The sequence below is a fragment of the Scomber japonicus genome, chromosome 9 (genome assembly GCF_027409825.1).
Source record: "Scomber japonicus isolate fScoJap1 chromosome 9, fScoJap1.pri, whole genome shotgun sequence".
Lineage (NCBI taxonomy): Eukaryota > Metazoa > Chordata > Actinopteri > Scombriformes > Scombridae > Scomber > Scomber japonicus.
Genome location: NC_070586.1, coordinates 20,984,060 through 21,011,685, shown reverse-complemented (window position 1 = coordinate 21,011,685; position 27,626 = coordinate 20,984,060). Strand labels below are relative to the sequence as shown.

Sequence of the window (27,626 nt, the reverse complement as noted above, 5' to 3'; positions counted from 1 at the left end):
TAAAATCAATTATCCTCCCTTCACTTGCTGTCTTTTGGTCTCTCTTGCTATTTGTTTTCACATCCCTCCATTTCTAAGCTTGGTCTTTTTTTATTGACTCTCCCGGGACTCGTTCTCTTCAGCTCTTTATCGCCTCTCCCTCTCTCGTCTTATCTTGTCTCGTTGCCTTGTTCTCCAACTCTCCGGAGAGCCTGGCAGATTGTTTCAGTGCATGAGACCAGATAATCACTCTGCAGTCATTATGTCAGCTATTTTCTTCTCTCCCTCTCTTTTTTTCTCCTCCTCCTCCTCCTCTCGTCTTTCTCTGTCTGCTGGAGCTGTATTGGTGTGGAGAAATGCCTTGTCTTTGCAGTTGGACATTGTTCACTAAAGCCTCAGACTTCTACATCTGGCAAACTGAGCAACAAAACCAAGAATGCTTTTGTGCTGTGAAAATTATTCTATTGATTATCAGTTATGAGTGGAGCTTCTTTGTCTGTATATATTATGTGTGTATAGCTAGACAATTTTCTCAGTAGGTGGTGTGGTGATCATTTCTGGCTGAATGAGAGTGTGGACATAGAAAAATGTATAAAAAGGTATAGATTCACTAGATTCGATATATTTCTGAACAGCTTCAGAGGGTTTAGATTCATTTAAACGTACACTTCAGACTGAAGAGTGCCTAAATCATTAACTCCAGAAATATTTACCTCTCATTCTGCTCTTATACAATATCACATGTGCTTCCTCTTAGTGTTGTGCTGGTCTTATGCCTACAAATGTTTCAGTTGTTGTGTTGCCATCGTTGCTGGTACATGTAAACTTCTGATGGAGTCTTTTTAGGCCGATGAAGCCTGCAGGACTTCAGCTAGACTAAACACAAGATTTTAGGGTTTTAAAAAGAGGTGAACAGGGCCAAGCAAGTGGTGTCCAGCCGCCTTGTTCAGATCCAACAATGCTGATTTTGAAATCGGAAAATTCCGTCTGAAAGTGAAGCGAGATTCCTGCCAAGGAATGCCTTGCGCCTTGAAGCGAGCCCATAACATTTGAGAGATTGATGTTACCTGAGAGACATTTATGTCTTCAGTGCATATGTGAGGGTGTGTGTTAGTCTGACCATTTTGCAGATGAACTGATGGAGAGAAAAAAGTTTTTGTCCACAGAGAAAATACTTAGAAAGAAAGCTAAAAGGACATCTTTAAAACAAGTGTGTATATATATATATGTGTGTGTTCACAAATACAACAACACTTTTCTCTCACTTTGTTCTTTCCTACAGTTAAAAGAAAAAAGTCATATTGATTCCTGGCTCACTCATAACAAAAATTCTCTTCTCTTCTGCCACTTTTTAATGTTTTTTCTGTCTGTGTTGGTTGAGCATGATCGTGTACTGGCCGGATCTATTGTCTGGAGATGCTTTGTGTTTATATTTCTTGTGTGAACTCATCACATAAGGCACAGGAGAAGAATCTAGCCACTATATTTTTTTTCATTGAAGATGCAGCACCTAACCCATTATTTAATAAGATCTCAGGGTTTCCAGCTGCCTCATATTTTCTTTTAAAACTGTGTTATGTTGATACTACAATTATCTTGATTGTATTATCTGTGAAGTAATTCTGCTACTGGTACTTATGCTATCTTCCTGTCTTTCTTTGTGTGTTTCAGGTGGAGTGGATACAACAGCAGGTGGTGAAGAGGAGGATCAAGAGGGATTACAAGCAAGTCCCGCCTGTTTCTCTATCAAGCCCTGCCCACAGCAGCCCTGCCCAGAACAACATATTCTATAATGACCCCAAGTGGAGCAGTATGTGGTACATTGTGAGTACACTGTACACTCATACTAGACAGTATACTCACGGCAGAAAAACAAGAAGCTCTGAAGCATATAAAGCCCAATACAATTTAGTCTATTCTTCTCACAGAGTTAAGTACTCCCCCACACACACACACACACTTATGCAGTTTGTGGGTCAAAGGTCACCCAAGGTCACGGCAGGGTCCTGATTACTTCAGGGTCTGTGGAGCTGAGGGATTTGTGTGTCTGTGTTTTTACTTTTTACTTAATCAAATTATAGAAGATCCATAGTGATTACATTTTTTTGCTTTTCCTCAATTTGAAGAGACAATTCAGGGTCAAGGTAAGACCTTTCTGTGTTTATTCATCAGCATTCGGCACAGGAGTGTCCTCACAGGTAGAAATATACATGCCTCGGTTCTCCTGCATTTCGAAATCATTTCTGGGAGATCAGCGGTGTTGTGCGTGAACTCGTCCACACACGCACTCAGTACCTTCATATTCAACCAGCAGAGATTTGCTGGCTTATCACAAGTGTTTGCATACACCCACAGATCATTGCTCTTTTAGTGATGTATTTGTGTGTGGTTGAGTGTCCTCAGTTCTGTCAATTGTTAACTCAGTACAGATAACTCCTAATACTTTGACCAGTAGTCTTAAACATATTTTTCTAGCTTTAGGACAGAACTCTCTGAACTCGTATGCATGTTTTCAACTTGCTCCAGTAAAAAATCTGGTATACTGTTGAACATCTCACATTTCTGACAGTTTGTACATCAGTATTTTCCTACCTAATTTAAAGTGTATAGAGACTGAGGGAGAGTACATGTTATACATTATTTGATTAATTGAAAAAAATAAAGCAATTACACTGAAGCAAGACCTTACTTTTATTTTAGTGACTTTTGAGTAGTTGGTGTCACAAGTAAAAAGCCTCTGAGAAATCCATTACATCCAGTCATGTATCTGAATATCACTTTGACATGCAAACAAACAAACAGCTTGTGGCAGAGGCATTGCCTTTGAAAAACATTAGCAGTAAAAGGACAATGGATTGCCTACATCGTACTTAATCAGATATTTGATAACACAGCATAATAGATGAGCTGAAGCGCAACACCTGCATTGCCGTAAGATAAGTTTACATGTGTTGTGACTGGTCGAGAGCCAGTTGAGTAAGAGTTTCAGAACTTATAAACGACAGAAGTTTTAAAGAACAGTGTATAAAAAACTAAACCAATTTATTGTGAAAACTAATTTACTGATTGCTGAATTAATTTAATTCATTTTTCAATGTAAAAAAAGAGCTTTCATTGTGTTTATTTTGCATTTTTTCTTGCTGCTGCATAGTTCAACTTTGGCTGTTTATTATTTAATCAGTTCAACATGGACTCTATATTTGAATAGTGAAAAAAGACAAAATGTGAGGTTGAAGTATTTCTTTTCTGTTATGGTTTAAACAGGCGGTTTGAGATTTCACTCAGATTTTTTCAGACACTCGAGACTTGACTTTAACTTGTTTGAACTGGTATGTGTGACTGTGCCTGCTGTATGTTAAGTGGTAAAAAATGCATTATGTGGGCATGCTAATAAATTGTAAGTTGTGCATCAACAAGATTTTTACTCTTTTTTTCATGTTCTTCCTCATCTCACCTGTGGTCACGTCTCTCCAGCACTGTAACGATGACGTCCATAACTGCCAGTCAGACATGAACATCATGGGGGCTTGGAAGAGAGGCTACACGGGTAAAGACGTGGTGGTGACCATATTAGATGACGGCATCGAGAGGAATCACCCAGATCTCTCTCAGAACTACGTGAGTGTGTATGTATGCGCGTGTAGGGCGGCTATGCGCGGCAGTGTGTGTGCATGCGTGTAGCTTTATAGAAATTTGTATTTAAACTGCAGGAGTGACTGAACATCTGATTACAAACATACAAATAGTGAAGGTCTTTTTGCAGAAAAAGCTATTTAGTTTGTGAGATTATAGACACACTAGAGTTTAGATTTAAATAAAAATGATGATATTAATAACAAAGTAGTAGACTTTAATTGTACTTTTCATCATGTAACTAAGTCATGTTAGCAAGAAATTAATATCATAGTATGTAAATAATACACTAAATTGGATTGTGGCTTGGATCGGATATTCTTGTTTCTTGGACTACATTTTGAGGGGAAGCTTCCCCAAACCTGTGGGTGTGCAGGTATGCTGTTATCAATCTGTAGTTATATACTGTGTGTGCATGCTGAGGTATGTGTCCCTCAGACCAAGGCCAGATAGTTAGAGCAACTTCTTGGCCTGAGGCAGCAGGTAAGGCCATCCATCAGCCATACAGATAAAATGATTCACAACCTGTTTGACAGAGGCTGTGCCACTGTTATTAGCTACTCTTAATGCCCGGATTTGTTTATGCCGAAGGGCGAGCGGTGCGGCAGATTGCGTTAGCTCTGATTGCATTCGATTTACAAAACTGTTTGCAAGTGATGCTAATGTGAACTGTCTGATTGGGGTAGAGAAGCTTATTTGTGTTACACATGTCTATAACATACACACCCACACACACACACACACATACACGCACATACACACACACACATACACACACAGAGTTGGTGTTTGACACACTTTTTAATGAATTAACCTGTTGGAGGTTTTCTCTTCCCTGATCGTTATTGCAACTGTGTCTCCTCCAGGACCCTCAAGCCAGCTTTGATGTCAATGGCAACGACATGGATCCCATGCCGCGATATGACGCAACCAACGAGAACAAGTAAGAAATTAGAAAAATGTTCTATCCAAGATCATATGAGGGAAACAAGTGTAATGTTGCAGGCACAATAGGGCTCAGGTAAAGATTATCAAGTGGCTTCAGTTTTTGATGTTGCTGTAAGCAAAATGCTCTTGTGTGTTCTGTGTTTTTTGCATAGACTTTTTACCATATGTTTGTATTTGTGTATTCCTGACTTTGTTGTGGGTATGATGAGTTACATTAGTGTGTTTGATTGTGACATTTGTGGGTAGGTTGTGTTTTTTTCTGGTTGAAGGAATTGTGTGTGTGTGTGTGTGTGTGTGGGTGGGTATGTGTGTGTGTGTGTGTGTGTGTGTGTGTGTGTGTCGGAGGGAAAAAAAGCTTGTCCAGGCACTTGTCTTGTGCCAGTTTGGCCTAGTGAGTGATTTTTTTTTTTTTGGTGTGTGTATGTGTGTTTGGCTGCAGCAGCCCAAGTGCCTTGGCAGCAGCTCAGTCCCTGCTGGTAATGCATTGTCTTAAAGAGACATGAGGCCTACAGATGCAGCTTAATGAGCTAGTTACCTTTTTAAAGCTGAGTGTATAGTTGACTGCGATGTTGTGTGTGTGGACAGACATTTGTTTTTAGTTTTTCCTCTTCCACCTGTCATACACTTCTTTAGGATGCAAACAGGAGGTCAGTGTAATCAAAACATAGTCCTCATGTCCCTCATGAGCGCTGAATAGATGTGAGAGGTCTCTATGAAGCAGCAAGTATAAACTGGTCATCACGCCTGGAAGCAAGCACACAGTTTGTTGAATTTCTGAGAAAAGAAGAACGCTAACTTTAGCTACATCTGGCAAACTGCGGGTTGTTGTCAAACTTTTCGTTGTATAGCAACAAGAATGACTTAATGCTGTTGGATTTTTATCTGTTGCTGGCTATGTGTAACAAGCGGCGCCAACAGCTGCGCTTTGAATGTAGGCAGGAGGGGAAAAAAAGCGAGTGTGTGATTACTGCATACAGCCCTCTGAAATGTGTGTCTGAATGCTGTAGTACCCTCTGTGCTAAATTGTCAGTGATTTTCCTTGTGTCTGCAAACTTTTAAATTTTGCACATCACGGAACACGACATGACAAATGTAATTGTGGAAAATGCTGGTGTTGTTTTTCGGAGTCACATATCCTTTTGTGGAAAAGATACAAAGCAGTTACAGCAGGTACATTGATTTTTGACAGTTTTGTAATGTAGTGTTTGTGTTTTTGAACTTCTTTCTTTCTCTACCTGATTGTTGAAACTAGTTCACTAAAAATCAAAGCTTGTTCCTCACTGCAAAGCTTTAGACTGCAGGGTTTTGTGATCAGTATATTAATAACCGAACACTCGTCATGGATATGATGAATCTGTGGGTGTTGATCAGATATCAACTCTTGTATTTACTTGTGTTTGTGTGTTTTCCCCTAAGACACAAAAAAACGTATAACCACTCTGTAACACAAATTGACCTAGAAAGAAAATAATATTAAATAATTTTGGTCTCAGAATGTATGTTGGCAGCCATAATTATATCCCACTGGCCTGCCATATTGCATAATTGATTAGTAATTAAATATAAAATGTTTACTTTGCTTGTTGAAACTGGGACAAAACACACACACCTGTGCATGCCCTTCAATGTGTACTGCAAATAATTGAATGGCTATATCCATTTGAAACCTTTAGAAAGTTAAAAAGTAACTCTTCAAGTTTGAATAAGTAGTGTGTGTAAGTAGTTTCAATATTATCCATTGCGCAAAACGTTATATGGTTCTGGTTGAAACACAGAAAGATCCCAGAGTGACTGTGACACAGATGTGTAGAAAATGGAAAATACAGGCAAACACAAAGACTGGAAAGACAGCCAGACAGACGATTTTATGGATTAGTGGAGTGAAGTGACCTGAGTGAGGACTGTTGAAGCGTTTTGAAAGAGGGGAGCCAGAGGTTTGGCTCATTAACTGTGATAAAGGGGCCTATCACTGATTTGCAGACATTTAATATGTTATACTTCCACCCAAAGGTTCATTTGTGTTAACTTTGCTGTAAACTTGGGGGTCACTTCAGCTAGACAGAGAATAAAAGGAAGGTTTTTACATTTATAATGTTGTCTCTACTATATCTAATGTAAATATCAATTCATTAAAACAGGTGTGATTCAAAAAGAAATTTAACATCATTATAAATCCATTTTCAGTGTATACTGTATATGATAGAAGAGATTTGTGAAGTTTTGTGAGATTTGTGAAGCGGCTAAAATCCTATTAAAGTTAGATATCATGAACAGAAGTGTTGTTGACATAAAGAAATAGTTCAGTGTTTTGGGAAAGTCGCTTTTTTTACCAAGTTAGATGAAAAGATTGACACCTCTCTCTGGTAAATATAAAGCTTACGCTGCTTGTTAGTATAAACTGGAAACAGTTACCTAGATTCTGTTCAAAAGTGACAAAATCCACTTACCAGTATGCTTTAAAGCTCACAAATTAACAAGTTTTATCTGGTTTGTTTAATATGTACAGACACAGATTGTAAAAGTTCTATGGGCTTTATGTGCTGAACTGTTTGGCAGGATGTAGTCACTGCTAACAATCACTACTCTAGAGGGCTGTTGCACAAAAGCACAATTAAGAAATCCAGGATGACTGAAAAAGCGAGGCTCGACAAAGTCTCAGCAGTGCATAATCTGTTGCACGTTCGTCAATTTAGGATGAGGATATGCGAATATGTCAAGCCAGGTGTAAGTGATTCAGATACCTGTGTGTTCACGGCTTTCTTACACAGACCACTTGACTGATCACAGATTTACTGATGCAGACATGGAAAAAAAGCGTGCCGCACACCTCTTAGCAAGTGAGCAACAGCTTCCAGTGGAAACTAATGAGGTGAAACATGTGTTAAAAGAGAAAAAAAGTCTGATGTAATTAAACTGGGAGCTGCAAACAGTGACTTTATTCAGATTTTCAGCATCCAAACAAGGGCACGCTATTGTGAGGAAAGAAACACGTGAATGGGACTTTATGTATTACACTCACTGACTTCATTGAATCCACCTTTGCTTCATCAGCCATTTCTAATCATCTAAAAACCTGCAGTAACAGTCATCAAACCTCCTATCTCAGTATGAACCACAGTCTAAAAATGATATGACAACTAATAATGATTATAAAAATATAATTATAATTTTTAATTATAATGTATCTCTGGTATTTTAATGCAGGCTAATAAAAATGAGGCAGGATACATACAGAAGACCATGAATTAACTTTAAAACACACTTATTTCCGACTAGAGTGACAGTTGTCTGAATAAATCTCCATGGTAACAGAATACATCTCTATGGTAATTTATGCTCCTCTGCTTTCGTGCAACCAGGTCCCGGTTAAATTCAGCCAGGGTAACCGGAAAATCGCGGTTTAATCTCCTATCCAGGTTTTGTGCAACAGCCCTCAGGCTAAGAATTGTTTTTTTGTTACCTTTGGACAGAGCCAGGCTGTTTCCTCCTGTTCCCAGTCTGTATGCTAAGCTAAGCAACCGGCCGTAGCTGAAGCTTTATGTTTACCATACAGACATGCTTTAATCTAAATTTCTGCAAGAAAGTGGATATGCGTATTTCTTAAAATTTCAACAATTTCTTTTCACTGTTCTGACTCAGACAATCCGCTAATTTCCTGGTATGTTAAATTAAACTTTACCATTTGTTATTGCACCAGTGCAACGTTAGGTAATGTAGAGAAGGACTGTTCATTCGGACATTCGGGGAGAGATTGAGGGTGAAAAAAAGTTATTTCAGGCATTTCTGTTCATGAGTTTTTTCATGTAGTTTTGAAGCTTCCAGCCAGGGATATTACAGTTCACATTACTGCCATGCCTCAATGCTTTTATAAGCTTTTGACCATTATATTATATAAATGTTAACCTGAAATAATCAGGTTACTGTGAAAAGGATTTTCCTGCGTCTGAGTGCTTCCCTGGACTTTAAAACTACACAGTGTCTTCCCTGGGGGTTTCGATAGCTAGATGCTGGGTTTCCATGGCAGCGGTCAGAGCTGTTTCCGGGGGGTGTTGTGATGCAGATGTTCTCTGCAGGAGGTACGCTCGAATGTGAGTGTGTTTGTGCCGATCTAGAAAGTGGTGCTTTTGAAGAGGCGGAGGACGCAAACACACTTATGTTTGTTTACGCTGGTCGCTGACCCGAGCCGATTGTCACCACTGCAGATACTCGAGGAATGTTACCCTGGTGCGTGTGCGTGTGTGTGTGAGAGAGAGAAGCAGTTAGTCGTGTAAGTAGTGTAACGTCTTGCTGATGTTGGACATTATTTCAGCTATCCACCCAGATAATGTCCAAAAAATACCAAACTGTTACATTTGTGTTTTTACATCCTTGCTGAGGACCGTAGAACATATTTGTCTGGACAGAATTACTTCTCCCTCTGTACTCTGTTAGGCCTACGAGGAGAAAAAAAAAAACAGGAATTGTTGAAATATTTGCAGGGTCTGCTACACTTGTAACACTTATTAAACTTCAACGGTTTTGTTAAGCGTTGCCTCAACAGGAATGTACACATTTATATGTCAAAATGTGTGTTTACGTGCAAGTGTCCTCGTTTTCCACCTCAAAAGCTGCATGTTTATGTGTGCTCTCCTGCTTGTGTATACATTTGCCTGCATTAACCTAGTCTAAGATACCATTTCACCTGTTTACATGGTATATGTGTATGTGTGTTTAGATTTGTGCAATAAGCTGTTCATTCCTGCTTTCTTCTCAGACACGGGACACGGTGTGCGGGTGAAGTTGCTGCAGCCGCAAACAACTCCAATTGCATTGTGGGAATAGCCTACAATGCCAGAATAGGAGGTGAGTGATTGGTCATATGTGTCTGGTTCCTGAACAGTTTCTGCCATGTTTCTGTATATTCAGCAGAGGTATGTCATACCACATATTGTGACACTATTTCTGCCAGTTCTTAGTACTCACATTGGAGAAAGATCAAACTTGGAGATAGAAAAACTTTTATTCTCTTTCTGTATCAGGTGTGCGCATGCTGGACGGAGATGTAACAGACATGGTAGAGGCCAAATCTCTAAGCCTCCAGCCACAGCACATCGACATCTACAGCGCCAGCTGGGGACCTGATGACGATGGAAAGACTGTGGATGGGCCAGCATCTCTGGCCAGGCAGGCCTTCGAGAATGGCATCCGCATGGTGGGCAAATTTACACACAGAACGTGTGAAAATAAACATGTGCTTCCTTGCTAAGCCAAGACTTTGACATTGTTATTCATATGGTGAGAAAAGATATGAACACAGATGCTCCAAGCAGATGTGTGTGTTTCACACTCATGTACTCATATCCCAGAGTCCTTTCTGGCAATCTCTACCTGTGAAACGTGTCTGATGTGTGTGTGTGTCTGTGTGTCTGTGTGTGAGACTCATATATTCACATCCCAAACTCCTTTCTGACTGTCTCTACCTGTGAAACTCCTCTGGACATTAGACAGAAGCTCTGTTCTATTAGCATACATTAATTTACATATTTATAGCTTATTTAGCATAATGACAAGCTGGTGCTGTGTTGTTTGGCTGAGTGGAGTGAAAAAGCTGTAACAGAGGTAAACAGGGGTGGAATCATTTCATTGGTCATGTCGCATTTACACATTCACAAAGTTTGCCACGACTGGCCTGTTGCCATTTTGTTAAATAGATGTACACCTCTGAGGAGGAGAGAAAAAGATCCAGGTGGACTGGGAGACATGTTATAAAAAAGAGAAAGAGACGGGCTGCCAGGAAAGAAAGGGATGGGCAGGTTGGGAGTAGGAGAGTGGTCCCAGTTACTCCTGACAGGCTGGCCTTTTCAGATGACAGAGGTGAGGGAGACATCTGTCCAACTGGTACGAGTTGTGTACACGTGCATGACCTCCTGCTGTTTGTGAAGCTGAGTGGAGATGGCATGCTTGTGAGTGCAGCATGTACTTATGTGACATTCAGAAGAGTTTATCACAGGAACCTGGGGTGTTAGAGATACCACTGACAACTGAGGTGAGGGTTGCAGTCTGGCTGCTGCTGTATGTATGAAACACTCTTCTCTTTGACATGGTTTTCTTAATGTTTTTTCTTTGGCTGTTTATTATGTGAAAGGAAGTCATTTTCCTGATTTAGAGCTTAGGGCTATAACTAATCATCAATTAATCAGTTATTGGATTTTTAAAAAGTGTATAATTTTTATTGATTTATTCCTATTGTTATTATAGATTATTTTATAGATAAGGGTAGTTTATGACTGTCTGAAAATAGTAACACATGCCTATCACCTTTTCCCTAAAGCAGCAAAACATCCCTTTTTCTTGCTCTCTTGCGATCTTTTCTTGTGATGTCGGTCAATCAGTTTCACATTGTGTTTCTCCTCTCTCCTTCATGCCATACACCCTTCTCATCCTCTCTAGTGACTCTAACCTCTCCCTCTCATTCTTTGTCTCCTCCTCTCTTTTGTGAACTGCTCTCCATCGTTCTCATCTGTCAGCGTTTGCTCCTGTCTGATCCCCCTGTCAATCAGAGGGTCTCCACTCTCTTATCGCTGCCTGACAGAAGCCCCCTTTTGAAGAGCTCCACCCTTTATCCCCGTATCTGTGTGTGCATGTGTGTGTGTGTGTGTGTGTGTGTCTGAGTGTTTTTTTGAGTGTGTATCTTGACAAACACTGTGAATTGCTGTGTCAGTCAGTTTGTCAAATGTCTTTTTTTTCGCTGACTCCTGGCTGAACTTTGCCTTCATAACTCAGTTGGTCATCACCAGCACTGTGACTCCCCTCGCCCTGCTTTTAGATCATTTTCAACTCAGCCTATTCATGAAGTATAATGTGGATTTGAAATAGTGAAAGGCATTTGGCTTGAGTAGGTTTAAACTGAAAAATAATTTAGGCTGAATACTCTTTGGGCCTGATTTACTAAAGGTCTGTGTGTGTAAAAACATGAGCAAACTTGACATCACCCGCAAAAAATGTGCAAGCTGATCTACTAACGCAGCGCACTGAGGTTTGCGTCTTTCAACTGTGCAAGATAATACGCGCTGTCCATTTAGTCCGTTTTCCATAATGAATATGTAATATGGGATGTTTCAACCCCAGTGTGCAAAATACAGGGAGGAGAAAATGCAAATATGTTATTTAGCACACACATTGTGATTTACCAAACCTGAGGGTAATTTTTCTGACGGAAACTGCATCTATAAATAATACCTTTTTAAGGGCAGGTATTAACTGATGACTTCTGTTACTGTGGAGAGGAGGAGACGGACGCACAATGACAGAATACACACAGGACGGAGTTTTTCCACCTGTGTTATAATTTTTGGTTTTACTAACAACATTGACTTCATCACAAATATGTCCGTTTTTCTGGTAATATTTGTTTTGGTTATAGCTCAATATATTTGTTAACCTCTTCCACTAGAACCTGATCACATTTCATTTTGTGCTTGTGGGCTTTCTGCTCGTCCAAACTCTCCATAAGGACACGCAAACCCCTCATTTAAATACTGCTGTCTCCACCCAGTTGCAGTTTTCATTTCATGTTTTCATTTACGCAGTTATTCTTAGTAGATTACCCACAAAACTCACGCAAACGAAACGCGCAATCTATTGCACTGTGCACGCAATTTAGTACCCACTACTTGGGATCTTAGTAAATCAGGCCCTTTTAGTGAATGAATCAGTGTCTTTATTCACACTTTGGGTTGGTTACTTGCTGTGAGCTCTGGCCTCTCAATTAGATCCTCTGAATATAACAGGGATACTTTTTTTTTGTTCTTTTTTAATGTGCTGTGTAACCTCTGCTGGAAACCTAGATTTGAATAATTAACCGCTTCCTTGCTGCACATATTGTGGGTTGCGGGTATAACAAATGTCCATATGTGTGCAGTGTTCAGCCAAAACTTCAGCAAAACATGCATGTAAAATCATTAAAGCACAGCCTTATTTTCCATTAAAAATTCACTTTGTTTATCTCTAAAACAAACTTTTTATTGCTTTGCCTCCTTTAGTCTATTCTAATTCAGTCTGTTTGCATTACAAAAGAAAGATAGACACTTACAAAGATTGAGAAAACTGCAGAACAAGGATGTACAGAAGTGATAAAAAAAATCAGGCAGACTAAAAGGGTAAATACGAGGTTCCAACCGCAAGTGGATAACAAATTGGAAAAACTGAAAGAAAAAATAGCAGGCTTGGCAGATAAACTGCAGCAACAGCACAACATAAGTAAAAATAAATAAGAGTCAAAGATGAGAAAATGACTTTATATTTCAAGAGAGATTTAAAAGTTGACACAGCTCCATCGACCTGAGTTCCAGTAGACAGGATGTTGCAACGTAAACAAGACTAAAAAACAAAGAAATGATTTGATCTTTTTCAACCCATTTGTCAATAGCAGACAAATAAAGTCACGTAAACAAAAAATACAAGTCAACTTGGGACACTACTAAATTAACTATTTAGGAAAACATGAATCTTTTTAATTGATGTTCAGTAGTTGACTTTATGCTACCAAATATAACAGTATATAGTTTGTTCTAGTAATGGATGAAGTCTGATGCCAGTCGGTAAATTAATTAGTCTCCTCCGCTGCAGAGTCACTGATGTAAGGAGAGACAGAAATTCACCTCAGTCCGACATGGAAAAAACTTGCCAACACAACATGGTATTTAGCAATGCCAATGTTTCAAAGGGAAACATTACTGAGCTTAGATCATATCTCATCAGATCTGTTGCCAGACACTCACAGCACTGCTGAGGGCTTTAAACTGTTTTTCTGCTTACTGATCTTTTCCGGCACGTTCACTGCTGCTAGTATTGATCTTTTCATGTTTATATATTTTGATGTTTGAACCCTGAACACATAACCTGTCATTCCCCTTCTGATAAACAGTTAAAAGCATGCCAAAACAAAGTCTGAGAAGCAGCGATTAGCTCTAAGCACTAAACAAATCTGCACCCTCTTACTGTATCCTCTCTACATATTTTCCTGTCAGGGGAGGAAGGGACGTGGCTCAATCTTTGTGTGGGCTTCAGGCAACGGCGGGCGCAGCAGAGACCACTGTTCCTGCGATGGTTACACAAACTCCATCTACACCATCTCCATCTCCAGCACAGCTGAGAGTGGACGCAAGCCTTGGTACCTGGAGGAATGCTCATCCACGCTGACCACCACCTACAGCAGCGGGGAGAACTACGACCGAAAGATTGTAAGTGTGTGTGTGTGTGTGTGTGTGTGTGTGTGTGTGTGTGTTACACATAAGCACACATAAAACATAATAATTAAAGCAATAATAAAAGCACAAGAGCCCATGACCTATTTCCCCGCCTTCCTCACTAATGTCCAAGTTTTGTCTGTAGTGTTTTGTGCTTAATTGAAATTTGGACAAGATTTATGTTTTTCACCTTGAAGCATGAGCTCCAAAACATTGAAATATTTGCACATACATTAGGTAACTTAAGAACACAGGATGGTACAACTTGGCCTTAACTTTACAAACTTTACATCACCTGCAAAAAATACGCAAGCTGATCTACTAACGCAGCGCACTGAGGTTTGCGTCTTTCAACTGTGCAAGATAATACGCGCTGTCCATTTAGTACGTTTTCCATAATGAATATGCAATGTGGGGCTTTTCAACCCCAGTGTGCAAAATACAGGGAGGAGAAAATGCAAATATGTTATTTAGCACAAGTATTGTGATTTACCAAACCTGAAGGTAATTTTTCTGACGGAAACTGCATCTATAAATAAAACCTTTTTAAGGGCAGGTATTAACCGGCTGAGCACTGCACACAGATGACTTTTGTCACTGTGGAGAGGATGAGACGGAGACACAATGACAGAAAACGCACAGGAGTAGTAGTGTCTTAATATTTTTGGAGTAGAATATTTTTGGTTTTACGAACAGCATTGACTTTGTCACAAATACTCTCCCATATGTCGGTTTTTGTTATAACTCAATATATTTGTTAACCTCTTCCACTAGAACCTGATCACATTTCATTTTGCGCTTGCGGGCAAACCCCTCATTTAAATACTGCTGTCTCCACCCTGTTGCACTTGTTTTCATTTACGCGGTTATTGTTAGTAGATCACCCGCAAAACGCACACAATCTATTGCACTGTGCATGCCATTTAGTACCCACTATTTGGGATCTTAGTAAATCAGGCCCTTAGACTACATACATATATCTTAATGTCAGTCAAATCTACTTGAGCACACAATGTCCTGTCTACTCTTATGCTACTGGACCACTTTCACTTTTTACTAAAGCATTTCAGATTCAGTGTGTGTGTTGCATATAATCCCTCAAACTTTTTGGTCCAGCGAAGGTCCTTTGATGAGGGTTCAGACTGGAAGTTAGCCAAACTTTTCTTGGCTGACTGACTGTCAAGCTGTCTGAGTAAAGTCCGTACAATTAAAGCGAACACACAGCGCTTTAACAACACGTTTTACTACTTCTTACTCTTTGTCCTTTGTTTCTCCTTGGGCACTGAATCTTTTCCTTGAGTTCTTTGGGAAACGTGTGATTTGTGTACACGAGTGTGAGCCTCTATGTACGTGTTTTATCTGTAGTGAGGCAGTGTATCAAAGCTGGAATGTGAGTTTCAGGTGTATCTAAATCCTCCTGATCCTCATGACTTCAATCTCTCACTCACACTCTGTCCTGTCTCTCTTTCTCCCTCTGTGCTTGCTGTCAATGTCACTGTTTCCTACTCTCTTCTTCTCCCTTCTCTTGTTATGGCTTTCTTTGGCCTTTTACTTCTCATTCCATCACCTCCCTTTCCTCCACCTTTTACGAAATTGTCACTACCTTTCTCTCCTGTATCTGCAGATCACAACTGACCTGAGACACCGGTGTACAGACAGTCACACGGGGACATCAGCCTCGGCTCCCATGGCTGCTGCCATTATTGCTCTGGCCCTGGAAGCAAAGTAAGATCCACTTAACTTCATCCCTTCACTTCATCCCTTTACTCCTTGCTTACCTTCTAATGCCCTTTTGTCCTCTGGTCTCATTGATCTGTAAGGGGAACACGTGTAGCATTGTCATACGAACACATCATTGTCAATTCAGCAGCGGAGATGCATTGAATGTTCTGAAAAGCTATAATTTTTAATCAGTTAATCCCTGTGACATTTGTGCAGTAACGCACCAAAGATGTACCAGGTTTCAGAGGATTCTCTTCACATTCAGGATAACTGGACTATAAATAAATACTTCTATAGGATATACATGCTCATAGGTAAGAAGTACAAAAAGTGGCATACAACCTCTGGCATAAGGGTTTCAGCACTTATTACAGTGAAACATGTACATATACTGTACTTGAAGGGCACACACAGTATATATTATGGCAGCATTGGGATTTTAATTATTTCTGGAAACACTAAAAACAAATTTCTTTACTTGACCAAATTCATGGTGCTCTTTCTGAAAATAAATCAAAACCTTATGCTTGCATGTCGCTCTGCTCTTTTCATGTAAATCAGTGGATTTTGGTAGCCACATATTTTCAGCGTGGTTGAGGTCAGGACTTTGGGAATGCTATTCCAAAAACGTAATTAGGGACCGAGCTGAAAGGCAAGAGGGCGAGGACTCCTGTGGGGTATTCTAGGTAGGAGGTTCAACAAACTCTGAGTTTAACCCTGAACTCTGAGTTGACTTACTCTGAGATGGGAAACTCTGAGTATCCGGTTCCAGAACAGCTGATCTGAATCAGTTCAATCAACTCTGAGTATGTTAACTTTGAGTTTAGCGCTTGTGCAACCAATATAAAAAGCCATCATCAATGGAGCCCCGATACCTTGATTCACCATGGCAACTATTGAGAAAAAAAGCTCACCTCACTGTAACTGGAGCTCCCCCTGCAGGTCTGTGGTGAATATGAACATATATTTCACAAAAAGTAACACCGACCGCAGACGCTAAGTAGAGAGAAGTGGCATAGGAACATTTTACACTATTTTACTTAATATACACATTGGAGTCATTGATTTTAAGACTAAAATGTGACGATGTGTACATAAATATTAAATAAAATACTTCCTAAAAATAAGATTAACAAGAAGGCAGATATGTTAAGAAATGATTGAGTGTAATGAAAAGTGATACTGTTCTAACAGATATTCATCTCGGGATGAAAGCACATCCAATTGAGCCCTGAATACATCTCCCGACATAAGACATTGCGAATGAATTCGGCCTCGATATCTATCGGATTGCGGAGAAACGGACAACCTATGTCTGGCAGCTTGCTTCAGGTAAGAGGACTCAGGTAGAATCTCAGGTTTTCTTAAAGAAAACCAGCCTGCAAGCAGGTTATGTTCACAGAGTCAGTTACCATGGTGACTGACTCAGAGTTTCAGTTACCTCTCTTTCTGGAAAGGATAACACAGAGTTACCGTCATCTCAGGGTTAACTTACTCTGAGTTTTCCATATAACCCGCTTTCTGGAATACCCCCCTGGAGGCAAGGACCCTATTGATATTGTATTGTTAGGGACCAAGCCTTAATTTGACCCCCTAAACCTGCTTGAAAACTCACCAAATTTGGCAGGCACATCTGGCGAAAAATTTGTTTGGAAAAACAAACAACGGCAAGCTCTCTAGCGCCACCTAGAAACACTAAAATGAAGATCTACAAATCACGCGCTGACACCCCTGACCTAAATCCAACAGGAAGTGCCCAACGCTGCTTGCAGCTTTAATTTTAGCCTGATTTCGCCACCCCAAAACCACTTTGATTATTTGTCGTTGTCCTGTTTGAACACACAGTTGCGTCCAAGATTATAACTTTCTAGCAGATGGTTTGATGATGTACTGAGGTAATCTTCCTTCCTCATTAAATCCATCCACTTTCTGCAAAGCATCAGTTCCATTTGCAGCAAAACATTCCCAGATCTTGTTACCACCATCATGTTTGACAGCAGGTGCTCGGTATGCTTCCCTCATCTTTCTTCCTCCAAACAGACTTCTTGTCATTAAAGCAAAATAAAACATGTTTGTTTCATCTGACCTCCCTTTTTTGTTCGTCCATGGGATCAGAAACAAACTTGATTTTTGAACTGGGGGCTTCTTACTTGAACATTAGCCTTTCAGTGTAGAACTTACTATGTGACACCTCATCAAATCTTTTAGATTCTTGGATTACATCTGACCATCCAGATCTCAGCAAAGATACCACTGAACACTATTGTGAAGCTGCAGTGTGTACATATTGTAGGCTAGTGTACGTAGGGTTGAGACTACTCATTTGATATGACAATGTATTGTGAAACTGTCTTGATCAGTACATTGGAATGCTGAGGCAGCAGTCCTTTCTTTCTTTATTGTAGAAATCTGAAGCTGTTCTGCTTTCTGGCAGGTTAGCCTTCTGCCATTTTATGGCTGTTTTAAATTCAAATGATGGCACGTGTTTATGCTGCTGTGTGTGCTGAGAAAAGGATATTGTACATACTTTAGTGCCCTGCAATTCATCTTGGCTGTCCATAAAACTTGATGAGCTTCATAATATAGTGAATAAATATAGATTGATAACTGCATTTAAAAAAACAACAACAACCTTTTAAAATGTACTTCCTTTATTCTTCCAATTTACATAACAAAGCAGATGACTGTGTTTAAAATAAATGTAACTTTATTGGGTCCAAGTGACCCGTTGTTACCCTGTGATTCCCAACCTCAGTTTGACCCTTTAAAAATATTTTTTAAACATATAAGCCACACGGGATGTGAGGTGGTCGAGTGGTTAGAGCGCATGCCATGTATGTAGCTGACCCCGGTTCGAATCCCGATCGGAGGTCTTTTGCTGCATGTCACCCCCCCACTCTCTTCCATGTTTCCTGTCTGTCTACTGCTTAATAAAGGTGTCTATGCCAACAAAATCTTAAGAAACAAAAAAAACAACATATAAGCCACACATCGAATATCAAATAAATTACATTTCTTGGATCCAGTATGAGTTTGACTTGCAGCACTGTTGATTTACTTGAATTCAAGCTGTCTGAAACAAGCAGGACGACCTACAAACACTTTAGGGCCAGGTGCTTTCATACTAAACACTTCTGTTAGAAAGGACTGAAGTGCCAAATTCAAAGTAAGATGAGAAAAGTACAAAGTTTCCTTCATTGGTTTCAGTGTCCTGTCTTGCCCTAATGCCTTTTTAGATGCCCTGGAGATGTATAGCAGACGCCTGCCAGCTCCTCTTTGAAACCTGTCAATGTGCTTCATTTGTGATAAATGAATCAATTGAAAAGTGCAGTGCAGGTACAGAGACTCTGAATTGGGTTTTACCCCCATCATCACATGTTGAGCGGCTCAGTTAGCTGAGGTCACTTCATTTAACCTGGATAATCCAATCCAAATCCTCCCAGTAGAAAATATTCTCGGTTTCCTGGCAGTGCTGGTCACGTAAGCCTGTTTCCTCAACAAGATTATCACACACTGCCTCTTGCTCGCCTGCTTTCTTCTCTTCTGCTGGCTCTCACTTCCTCTCTGTCGTGCTTGCTGTGCCTCCACCGCTGTCACGATGGTTTTTCTCTTTTATTTTTTTCCTCCTTCAAGGCAAACACTCTTTCTATCCATTCATTGAGTTTCTCACATGGATAAACTTGCATGCATGCACACGCAGGCAAAGCAAAAAGCAAAAGGAGAGGATGAAAGCAGGAGAGGGAAACAGTTTAGACAAATTCTGAGCAATACCGATGGTATCAGCTCTTATCTGGTAAATGAAAGCGAGCAAACTCTGTGTGATAAGCGTGTCAAGACGCCATCACGCCAGACTTCACTAAACTCACTGTTGTGAGGTCTTTTCCCTTGGTACGGGAGTGGAAATTTGTCCCATGCTCTGTTCTCTGTAGATTATGCCAAGTTTAAGATGTTTAAGTGTGTGATTTATCTCTTTATGAGCATGGCAAGCAGCAACGTCTCAGTGCTTTAGAAACCTTTATTTCTTTCATGTTTCCTTTTTGTCCTTGGAAGTGAAGAAATGGAAAAGTGACTGAACATGGAGTCCTCAGTTAGGAAATAAGTAGAGAAATGAGTATGGATAACCCAACATAATAACCTCATCTACAGGGAGGTTTTAAGAAACCAAAGCAGAGATCTGCTTTAAAATTCAAGCTAGAGAATGGCAGGTTTAAGAGTCAAAAATGCCAATGACAGTTTAGTGGATAATCTTCCATCAATGGACTGAACCAAGGTGAGATAGACATAGACTGTTAAAATGTTGTGACGTTTTGCCTCCTCGTTTTCCCTCCTTCACCTCCCTCTGTGCTCTCTCCCTGCAGATTATTCCTGTGTGTTTTCCTCCATAATTACACTTGAGAAAAGCACAGAGAAACCTATATTAGATGTTCTGATTTGCTGCTGCCTATGGTTTTCCCCCAGTATGCCAGCTGCTCCATTAATTAGTATTGGGTTGTTTATGGGAAGGCTGTCGTGGCCTAGATAACGATGCCAAAGTCACTTTTAATTAATGACCATTAAACATTTATGGAACCTTAATTACACAGTGACAGTTAAGCCTATTAATATTGATCTGAACATTAATTATTCTGACTTATCATAGCACTTGTCTGTGCGACGATCCTCTAATTATTTTTTGCTTGATTTTTATATTTTCGGCTATTAAGTGATTTTTTCCCCCCCTCCGATTGCATTTTATAAGTGTGGCTTCAGTGAGGGTGTTTAGTGAACTCTGAACATGTGTAACAACAGTGTCTTAGCTGCAGGTCTGACTGATGTATTCTTGGCATTGTAGGTATATAATATTTCGGGATCATTGCAAGAAAGACTTCCCACAGAAAGATATAATGATCTTTCCATTTAAAATTCCCTTTTTTGTCTAATCCTGATATCATCCCTAACACCAGAAATTAGTACTTTCTTCAGCAGAACCCAAATTACTGTACCGATTCACACACATGCTATATGTAAAATTGAAAAGAACATTTTCAGAATGTTTTCAGGGCTTCAGTGTAATCTGTGAAAGTTGGTGGCTGAACCTGAGATGCAAAGACTTCTCCCAGACATTCAGGATTTTAAAAGTGTTCTGGTGCGTTTCTGGTTGAGGAGATCACTGGAGGCCATGAAAGAACCTGTTCTTATGAAAGTTGGCTCAGCGGCTGAAAGCACAGCATGTCCAAGGTGGACTCGTTTTGTTACTCTATCCACCGCTCTCTCACACCTCTAACGTGTTCAAATCTGAATGTTGGGTTAGAAAACTTAAATGTTAGTTTTAGGTCAACTGCTTCAGAGTTGTGCAGGATCCAGAGGTCTCAGATGGTGAGGGAGAGACATGAGGGGAGGGAGACGGAGCATCTGGCCAGCATATGAGATTGAAGGGAATCCCAGGAAACTTGGTGACCCACTTCTTCCTGGTTTTCCCCCTTTAATGTAGCGTTTGGACATCAAAGGAGTCGAGACACATGGCTGCCATCTGGTAATGGATCTCACGTGAGATCTTAGAAACTAGAGATGGATGAACGGACATCTATGCGCTCCAGCTATGCCTCTCTGTAATTTTACACACTGTATATTACTGTGTTTTCTTTACCTTGTTTTACATATCCTCTTTATTCTTGCTTGTGTTTTTTAACTTCCTTCCCCTTTTATCCTAAACTTTTTATGATCCCATAATAAGACATGTCTCCATGTCTTTTCATTCCCGCTTTCAAACTTTTTTTTTTCGCTCTCATATCCCATATTTCTATCCTCTTCCCAAATAAAATAAAAGCAACAAAATGTAATCCCCCCCCCCCCCATCATCATTCCTGTCTTGACATTATTAGTATTAGAAGGCCTGACTTTTTCATTTATGTATGTGAGTGTGTAGATTTCCATATTTATTTAAAATGTATGCATATGTCTATATAGGGAAGCTTAAGCAGGCCTTAATTTCATATTTCCTGCTCAGTGTTTGTACTCCCAAGTGTCTTAAAATATGAATCTGTGTGTGTGTTTTTTCTGCTAGTCCTCTTCTGTCTTGGAGAGATGTTCAGCATATCATTGTAAAGACCTCCAGAGCCGGACATCTCAGCGCACCTGACTGGAAGACCAATGCTGCTGGTTACAATGGTACAAGCATCTAACCACAGACAGACACATACACAGACTTTACATTTGTATAGAGATAGTGTTTGTCCGCTAGATATGTTAATTAATTAATGTTATTAAGTTATATAGTAAAAAGTTATAATGATAATAATTATTATTATCTAGTTATAATCAGTAAAAAGTTGGATTGGGATGAACATTATCCAACTGTTATTCAGCCGTTTCTACAGTTCACTTACCTAATTGTATCTAACTTTTCTGACCAATTACTTTTCTTTCATATATTGAGGGACTTTGATTCACTACTATTATCAGTGTTGCAATATACCATCATCTTAATAATACTATTATAATAATCATAATCCAGCGCCTTAAATAATTTCCGCTTCTTTCCGTTCTCATTCTCGCTTAGCTTTCTTGTATTTCTGTACAGTCGTATTCATTCATTTGCCAGAAAAGATCACAATACGCAATAAATATACAAACTTGAAGATGGTTTGCCTGATAGCAATTTTCTTTTCAAAATTTACCTAGATTTTGTGATAATATTGTTATCATGAATTCTTTTGGGCACTATAATTATCATTGTGAGATCTGATATTGTGTGGCAATATATAAACCTTCTTACCATCCATTGACAACAACAGAATACAGGATAAGGATAACTCATGTCATTTGTGGTAAAACTGTTATAAGCAACAATAAAAGAAAAGCTGAATCTTTGTGTTTAACATCTCAATATCAGTTTGAATTCATGACTATTTTGTAGATGATGATGTGGTTACCTTCAGTAGATATTCTTGCCACACATTTACATTTACAAGTCATGGTGGGATACATTGTAATATTTGAAAGAAAAATATAAAACAACCACAGAAAGTATTAAATCAATGTGCATGCATATTTTGACTCCTGAATTTGTTTTCTCCAATCAAAAGATGGCTGGAATTTTTTGCCTCCTGCTTAACTACTGAGCAGCCAGCTGTCATCTGTCAGGGTCCATGTGGTAGTTGCTGTTTCACAACTTTGTGAATGTGTGCCTGTGTGTGTATGCATACCTGTGTGTGTGTGTGTGTGTGTGTGTGTGTGTGTGTGTGTGTGTGTGTGAGAGAGAGTGTGTGTGTGTGAGAGAGAGAGAGTGTGTGTGTGTGTGTGAGAGAGAGTGTGTGTGTGTGAGTGTGTGTGTGTGTGTGAGAGAGAGTGTGTGTGTGTGTGTGAAACCAAGAGAGTGAGAACTAAGGGTCAGCCAGGCTGCAGGCCCAGTGTGCCTGGAGATTTTCCAAGTGACTGTTTTTCCAAAGAGGAACTAAAGAGAAACAGAACAGGGAAGGGGGGCGGGGGGTATGGAAGGAATTCATATTTGATTAGCTGTGCCCATAAGTTGAGTGGTTTCCAAATTTTCTTTTTCATTATTCGACAACTACCTCACACATCTTCATCAGTTTCATCCTTCTATTTTACAGTACAGGATATGTGTTGTTGTTTTTTTGTTTTTGTTTTTAAACAGGCTGTAGCTTTTCATTTAGCTTTTTGATACATTTTGACTGGTATAATCTACATAGCAGTCTCCACTAAAAGCTAAAACCTTTATTTATAAATTTATAATTATTAATTTATAAAACTTGATGTATAAAGAAATGATCTAAAATCACTTATTATTAATTTCACTCCCTCTTTTGTATTATCTTCAGTTAAATAATTACAAGATAGGGAAAGCACACTATAAACTATAAACAATCTTGTTCTGATAAGCCGTCATTGCTATGAGAATGAGAACTGGAGTGGTCTGATCAGCTGTGTGTGTGTATCCTGCAGTCAGCCACCTTTATGGCTTTGGCCTGATGGATGCTGAGGCGATGGTGAAGGAGGCGGAGCGATGGAGGCAAGTCCCTGCTCAGCACGTCTGTGTGGAGAGCGCAGACCGACAGATCAGGTAGAAAACACACACACACACACACACACACACACACACACACACACACACACACACACACACACACACACACACACACACACACACACACACAAAATGTGATTTTCCAGTGACCAGACCATTTGTTTTGCCTACTCAAGACTTGAAAATACATTACATTCACTAAAAAAAATAATTTTTACAATTTCATAGCATTCATTTTAACATTCCATAGCCAAAATTATGTGCGCGCTCAAACACACACACACACACACACACACACACACACACACACACACACACACACACACACACACACACACACACACACGTGATTTTTGAGCATATCATTCGAAATCCACGGACATTAATCTGCTGCTATAGTAGCCTCTTCTCTTCAGGGAAAAGATTTTGGGAACTGACTGCAGGGATTTACTCCAATTCAACGTAAGAGCATTAGTGAGGTGGGGGATCTGATCTTGGGTGATCAGTCAGCGTTATAATTCATCCCAAAGGTGTTGGATACAGTTCAACTCGCCAAACTCGGGAAACCATTTCTTTATTGTCCTCACTTTGTGCACAGTCACATGAAATGTTGAAATAGGGACAAACTATTGCTGCAAGGTTGGAATTTGTCTAAAGTGGTAAATATTGTGTGCTGTTATATGAAGATTAACTGGAAATAAGGGCCTAACCCAAACCAGAAGTGTGTGGGATTATAATGACTTGTTTAGAGCAGGTGCCGGTCTAATGTATGCCTGTTACACGCTGGGGGCTGTGATGAGAAGCACCAATGACATGGATGCAAAATATGCCATTCAACTGTTAACTGAAGTTGAGCTTATTCTTCTCTCATGCACAAATACCATGACTCAACTCAGAACGAGGCTGCTACAGTGTGCCGACAGCACAGTTCAGGACCCATATAGGACCCAACAGCGCTGTAGGCTGCCCTAACTATGCCTGATTGGGAATTTGGTATAGGGATGTCCAAAAAGTTTTGGCAGGCTAATGTTGTTTTAAAGCTTCCTGTTGAGACAAAAGCACTTGGCTAACACACAACACTTCTAAAAATCTACTGCTTTGCCACAATAATGGATGGACACTTATTAGTTCAACGGGTATATTCATTTTGTTGGACACTGCTTTGATAGATATAAAGAAATTCACATACTATGCAAGCTTAAAGTGAAATTCCATGTGAGTGAGTCAACTTTAAGACCAGCATATGTGACAACAAAATACGGTCGTGTTGTGTTATAGTCTGGGTGGTTTTTGTGTGCCTCTCTTACAACCACTGCCCCCTCTCTCTGTCTCAGTTTCTTCTCATTTTTCCTCTAATTTTTTTCTTTCCCTGGTGTTTTATGCATCGGCATGTGAGAGTGCAGTTGTGCAAGCTGTACCTTGATAGGGGCCAAGCATTAGTTCTGGCAGGGTGGTTCTCACATAAGACCTTTACTACACACACACACACACACACACACAGACACACACGCACACACACAGACACACACACACACTCTCTCTCACACACACACACCCACACATAAAGAGAAACAGCGCCAGGGCTTCACAGCTTGTTATTCTTGATGCAGCTGGAAGCCTGAGCACTGTTCTGTGTTAGGGTGGCTGGCTGAACTTGGGCCCTGGACTGGTTTGCTTTCAGTTGAAGGATCGGTGGCCAGTGACTGCAGCATTATCAGTGTCATTCTGTCTGTTCTGCTCCAGTGCACAAGTCAGTCCATATGAGGCTTATGTAAAGCCCAGCTTGTTTCAGAGGCAGCCGTGCTCTGGCCTCTGTACTCATGCACTATGTGCTGGCTTATGGAGAAATTCTGACTATTGTTGAAATACAAAAACCCAGTCATGTTAGCTCCTTTTTCAAAGTGTAGTGTATTTATGAGTAGCCTTAGAGACACAAAAAAGGTCAGTCACATTTGTACAGTTCCTGGAAGCTTAAGCCTTGTTCATAAAGAGATTTAGTAAAATTGGAAAGCACTAGGAAACAAAAATCTGTTTTGTTTTGTTTCATGTGTAACACACAACAAAACGGTTTTTAAATTCCCCCGAAAAGTCTGAAACATTTTTTTCCCCAGATTAACCACTTTGTTGAGTATAGATTTATGTTTCTGTGCCAACTTGCGTCATCAATGTGCATGTGACTGTAAGACAAGAAGAGAAAATCAGGAGAAAGAAGTATGTTTGTGTAAAGGTATTTTGGAAGCAGACCTATGTTTGTCTCTTTTCCTTTCTTGGTATACACACATGTGTATACTTAATGTGTGTGTGTTCGTGTAACTTACTACATAAGTACTGCTGTCACCTCAGTGCTGTGTTCCCACACACCCTTTGGCTGGCCCCTCTGACTGCGTTTGGTAATGTCTGCCTGCAATCGCTCGCCTCACTCTACTTGGAGCACGCACCAGAAGAACTGCCTGATCTGTGTGCAATCAGCCTGGTGGTAATCAGCTGTGCATCTGCTCTGCTTGGTCCCATGTGTATGGTCCAGTTATCTGTGTTATGTCATTGTGAAGCCAAAGCTGTGATATCAGCCCTAGACTCCCCAGCCATTACTGCTGTCCACTTTCCAAACAGTCATCAACTACTTACAAAACAGACAATCAGGGTTGTCTGTCTGTTATTCATTCCTTGAAGTCTGAGTCAGTTCATACAGTTTTCTTATATTGACTATCTATCCCCCAAGTATCAGCTCGGTCAGCCTTCCATTATGTAAATGGCCAGAGATGGGGTTGATGGACAATTGAAAATAAATGGTTACCTGTCGGCATTCTGGAAAAACAATTTATAACACTCCACTTTGAATAATAAACCACTTCTACTCCTTTGATACTAATTTGCTGATCTGATTGATGTGAGATAGGTGTATTTATACACCGTTGTCATCAATTTGAACTACATTTCCCAATGGAAATCATTATAGTTTCATCTTGAGGGCCAATTTTGGCCTTCCATAAACAAACTGGTAATCAATCAGTAATCAGTGGACTGACCCCACAGTCAACACAATTACTTCCTTATAATTTCAAATGGTCACATTCAGAATAAACTTCTGAGGAAAACAATAGTGGAATAATAGTAAATAATAATAATCAAGTCACTACATTTATGACTGTGACTGAAATCTTACTAGTAGTACTGAATGGCAAAAGATTAAAGTTTTTCACACTGAATCAGTTGATGAGTTGGTTAACTTGGTGTGTTTTCCCCTCGGTTCAGTTTCTTTTCATACAGAGACATTCAGTCGTTGGTAAGATGTGTCTGGGGCAGAAGTAAGAACATAAACACAGGAGGAAGGTGTTGAAGGAGATCCACTGGCCAAATACAACGTATTGCACTATGTTGCGCTAGTCCAGGTCTGACCTCGATTCATTCTTTGGCTAGTGGCTATCTGTTACAACTCTAACATTTGCTTCTCGGCATTTCATTGTGCAAAGCTCACCTGATTATGGGAGCTATTTCACTCAAACTTGCAGAGTGCACCTTGTAGATGGATTGGATTCAGGTTGGATCACTTTTCCACCTCAAATGAACCACTCCTGTGTTTGTTTGGGATCCGAGTGACACCATCTCCTCTAAAGGGTCTTGATGTGGTTATTTTTGTCTGCACCCAAGTGCGATTATTATCTTCACACCTGCCTGGGGGAAAATGAACCGGAATTTAATTTAACCAGACTAAAAAGTGCAGGTGTGAAAACACCTTTTTCATACCTGCACTTTTTAGTCCAGTTAAACTGAGACCATTTAGAAGAGGTGGTCTCAATCTGGTCCCAAATAAACTCGAAGGTTCGTTTGTGGTGGGAGCATGATCTGACCTCAATCTGACCTGACTATTAGGTTCCCTTAGCCAGGTAAGCTTTGAATAGTGGGATGTGGATGAGCAATTAAACAGTGGCTTATAACTAGCCAGAGAAAGAATCAAGGTGGACTTCCTTCAAGACTTTCATCCTGTGTTTACGCCCATGCTCCCGCTCCTGACACATCTGACCAATGAGTAAAGTTGGACATTTTCATGTGACTTGTGGTGCTGTAATTTGACTTGCTTGGATTTTTCTCTGTAT

The 27,626-nt window shown here is 40.0% G+C and overlaps 1 protein-coding gene across 3 annotated transcripts in view; it reads left to right on the top strand.

Moving 5' to 3' along the window:
* Window positions 1-27,626, top strand: part of pcsk5b (proprotein convertase subtilisin/kexin type 5b) — a 54,980-nt gene that overhangs the window by 10,855 nt on the left and 16,499 nt on the right. For all 3 annotated transcript variants that reach the window (XM_053326053.1, XM_053326051.1, XM_053326050.1), the window contains 9 exons: window positions 1,651-1,803; window positions 3,454-3,597; window positions 4,479-4,555; window positions 9,314-9,402; window positions 9,579-9,751; window positions 13,569-13,781; window positions 15,412-15,512; window positions 21,553-21,656; window positions 23,451-23,568. In XM_053326053.1, the coding sequence (XP_053182028.1) occupies window positions 1,651-1,803; window positions 3,454-3,597; window positions 4,479-4,555; window positions 9,314-9,402; window positions 9,579-9,751; window positions 13,569-13,781; window positions 15,412-15,512; window positions 21,553-21,656; window positions 23,451-23,568 (1,172 nt within the window). The remainder of the gene's footprint in view (window positions 1-1,650; window positions 1,804-3,453; window positions 3,598-4,478; window positions 4,556-9,313; window positions 9,403-9,578; window positions 9,752-13,568; window positions 13,782-15,411; window positions 15,513-21,552; window positions 21,657-23,450; window positions 23,569-27,626) is intronic.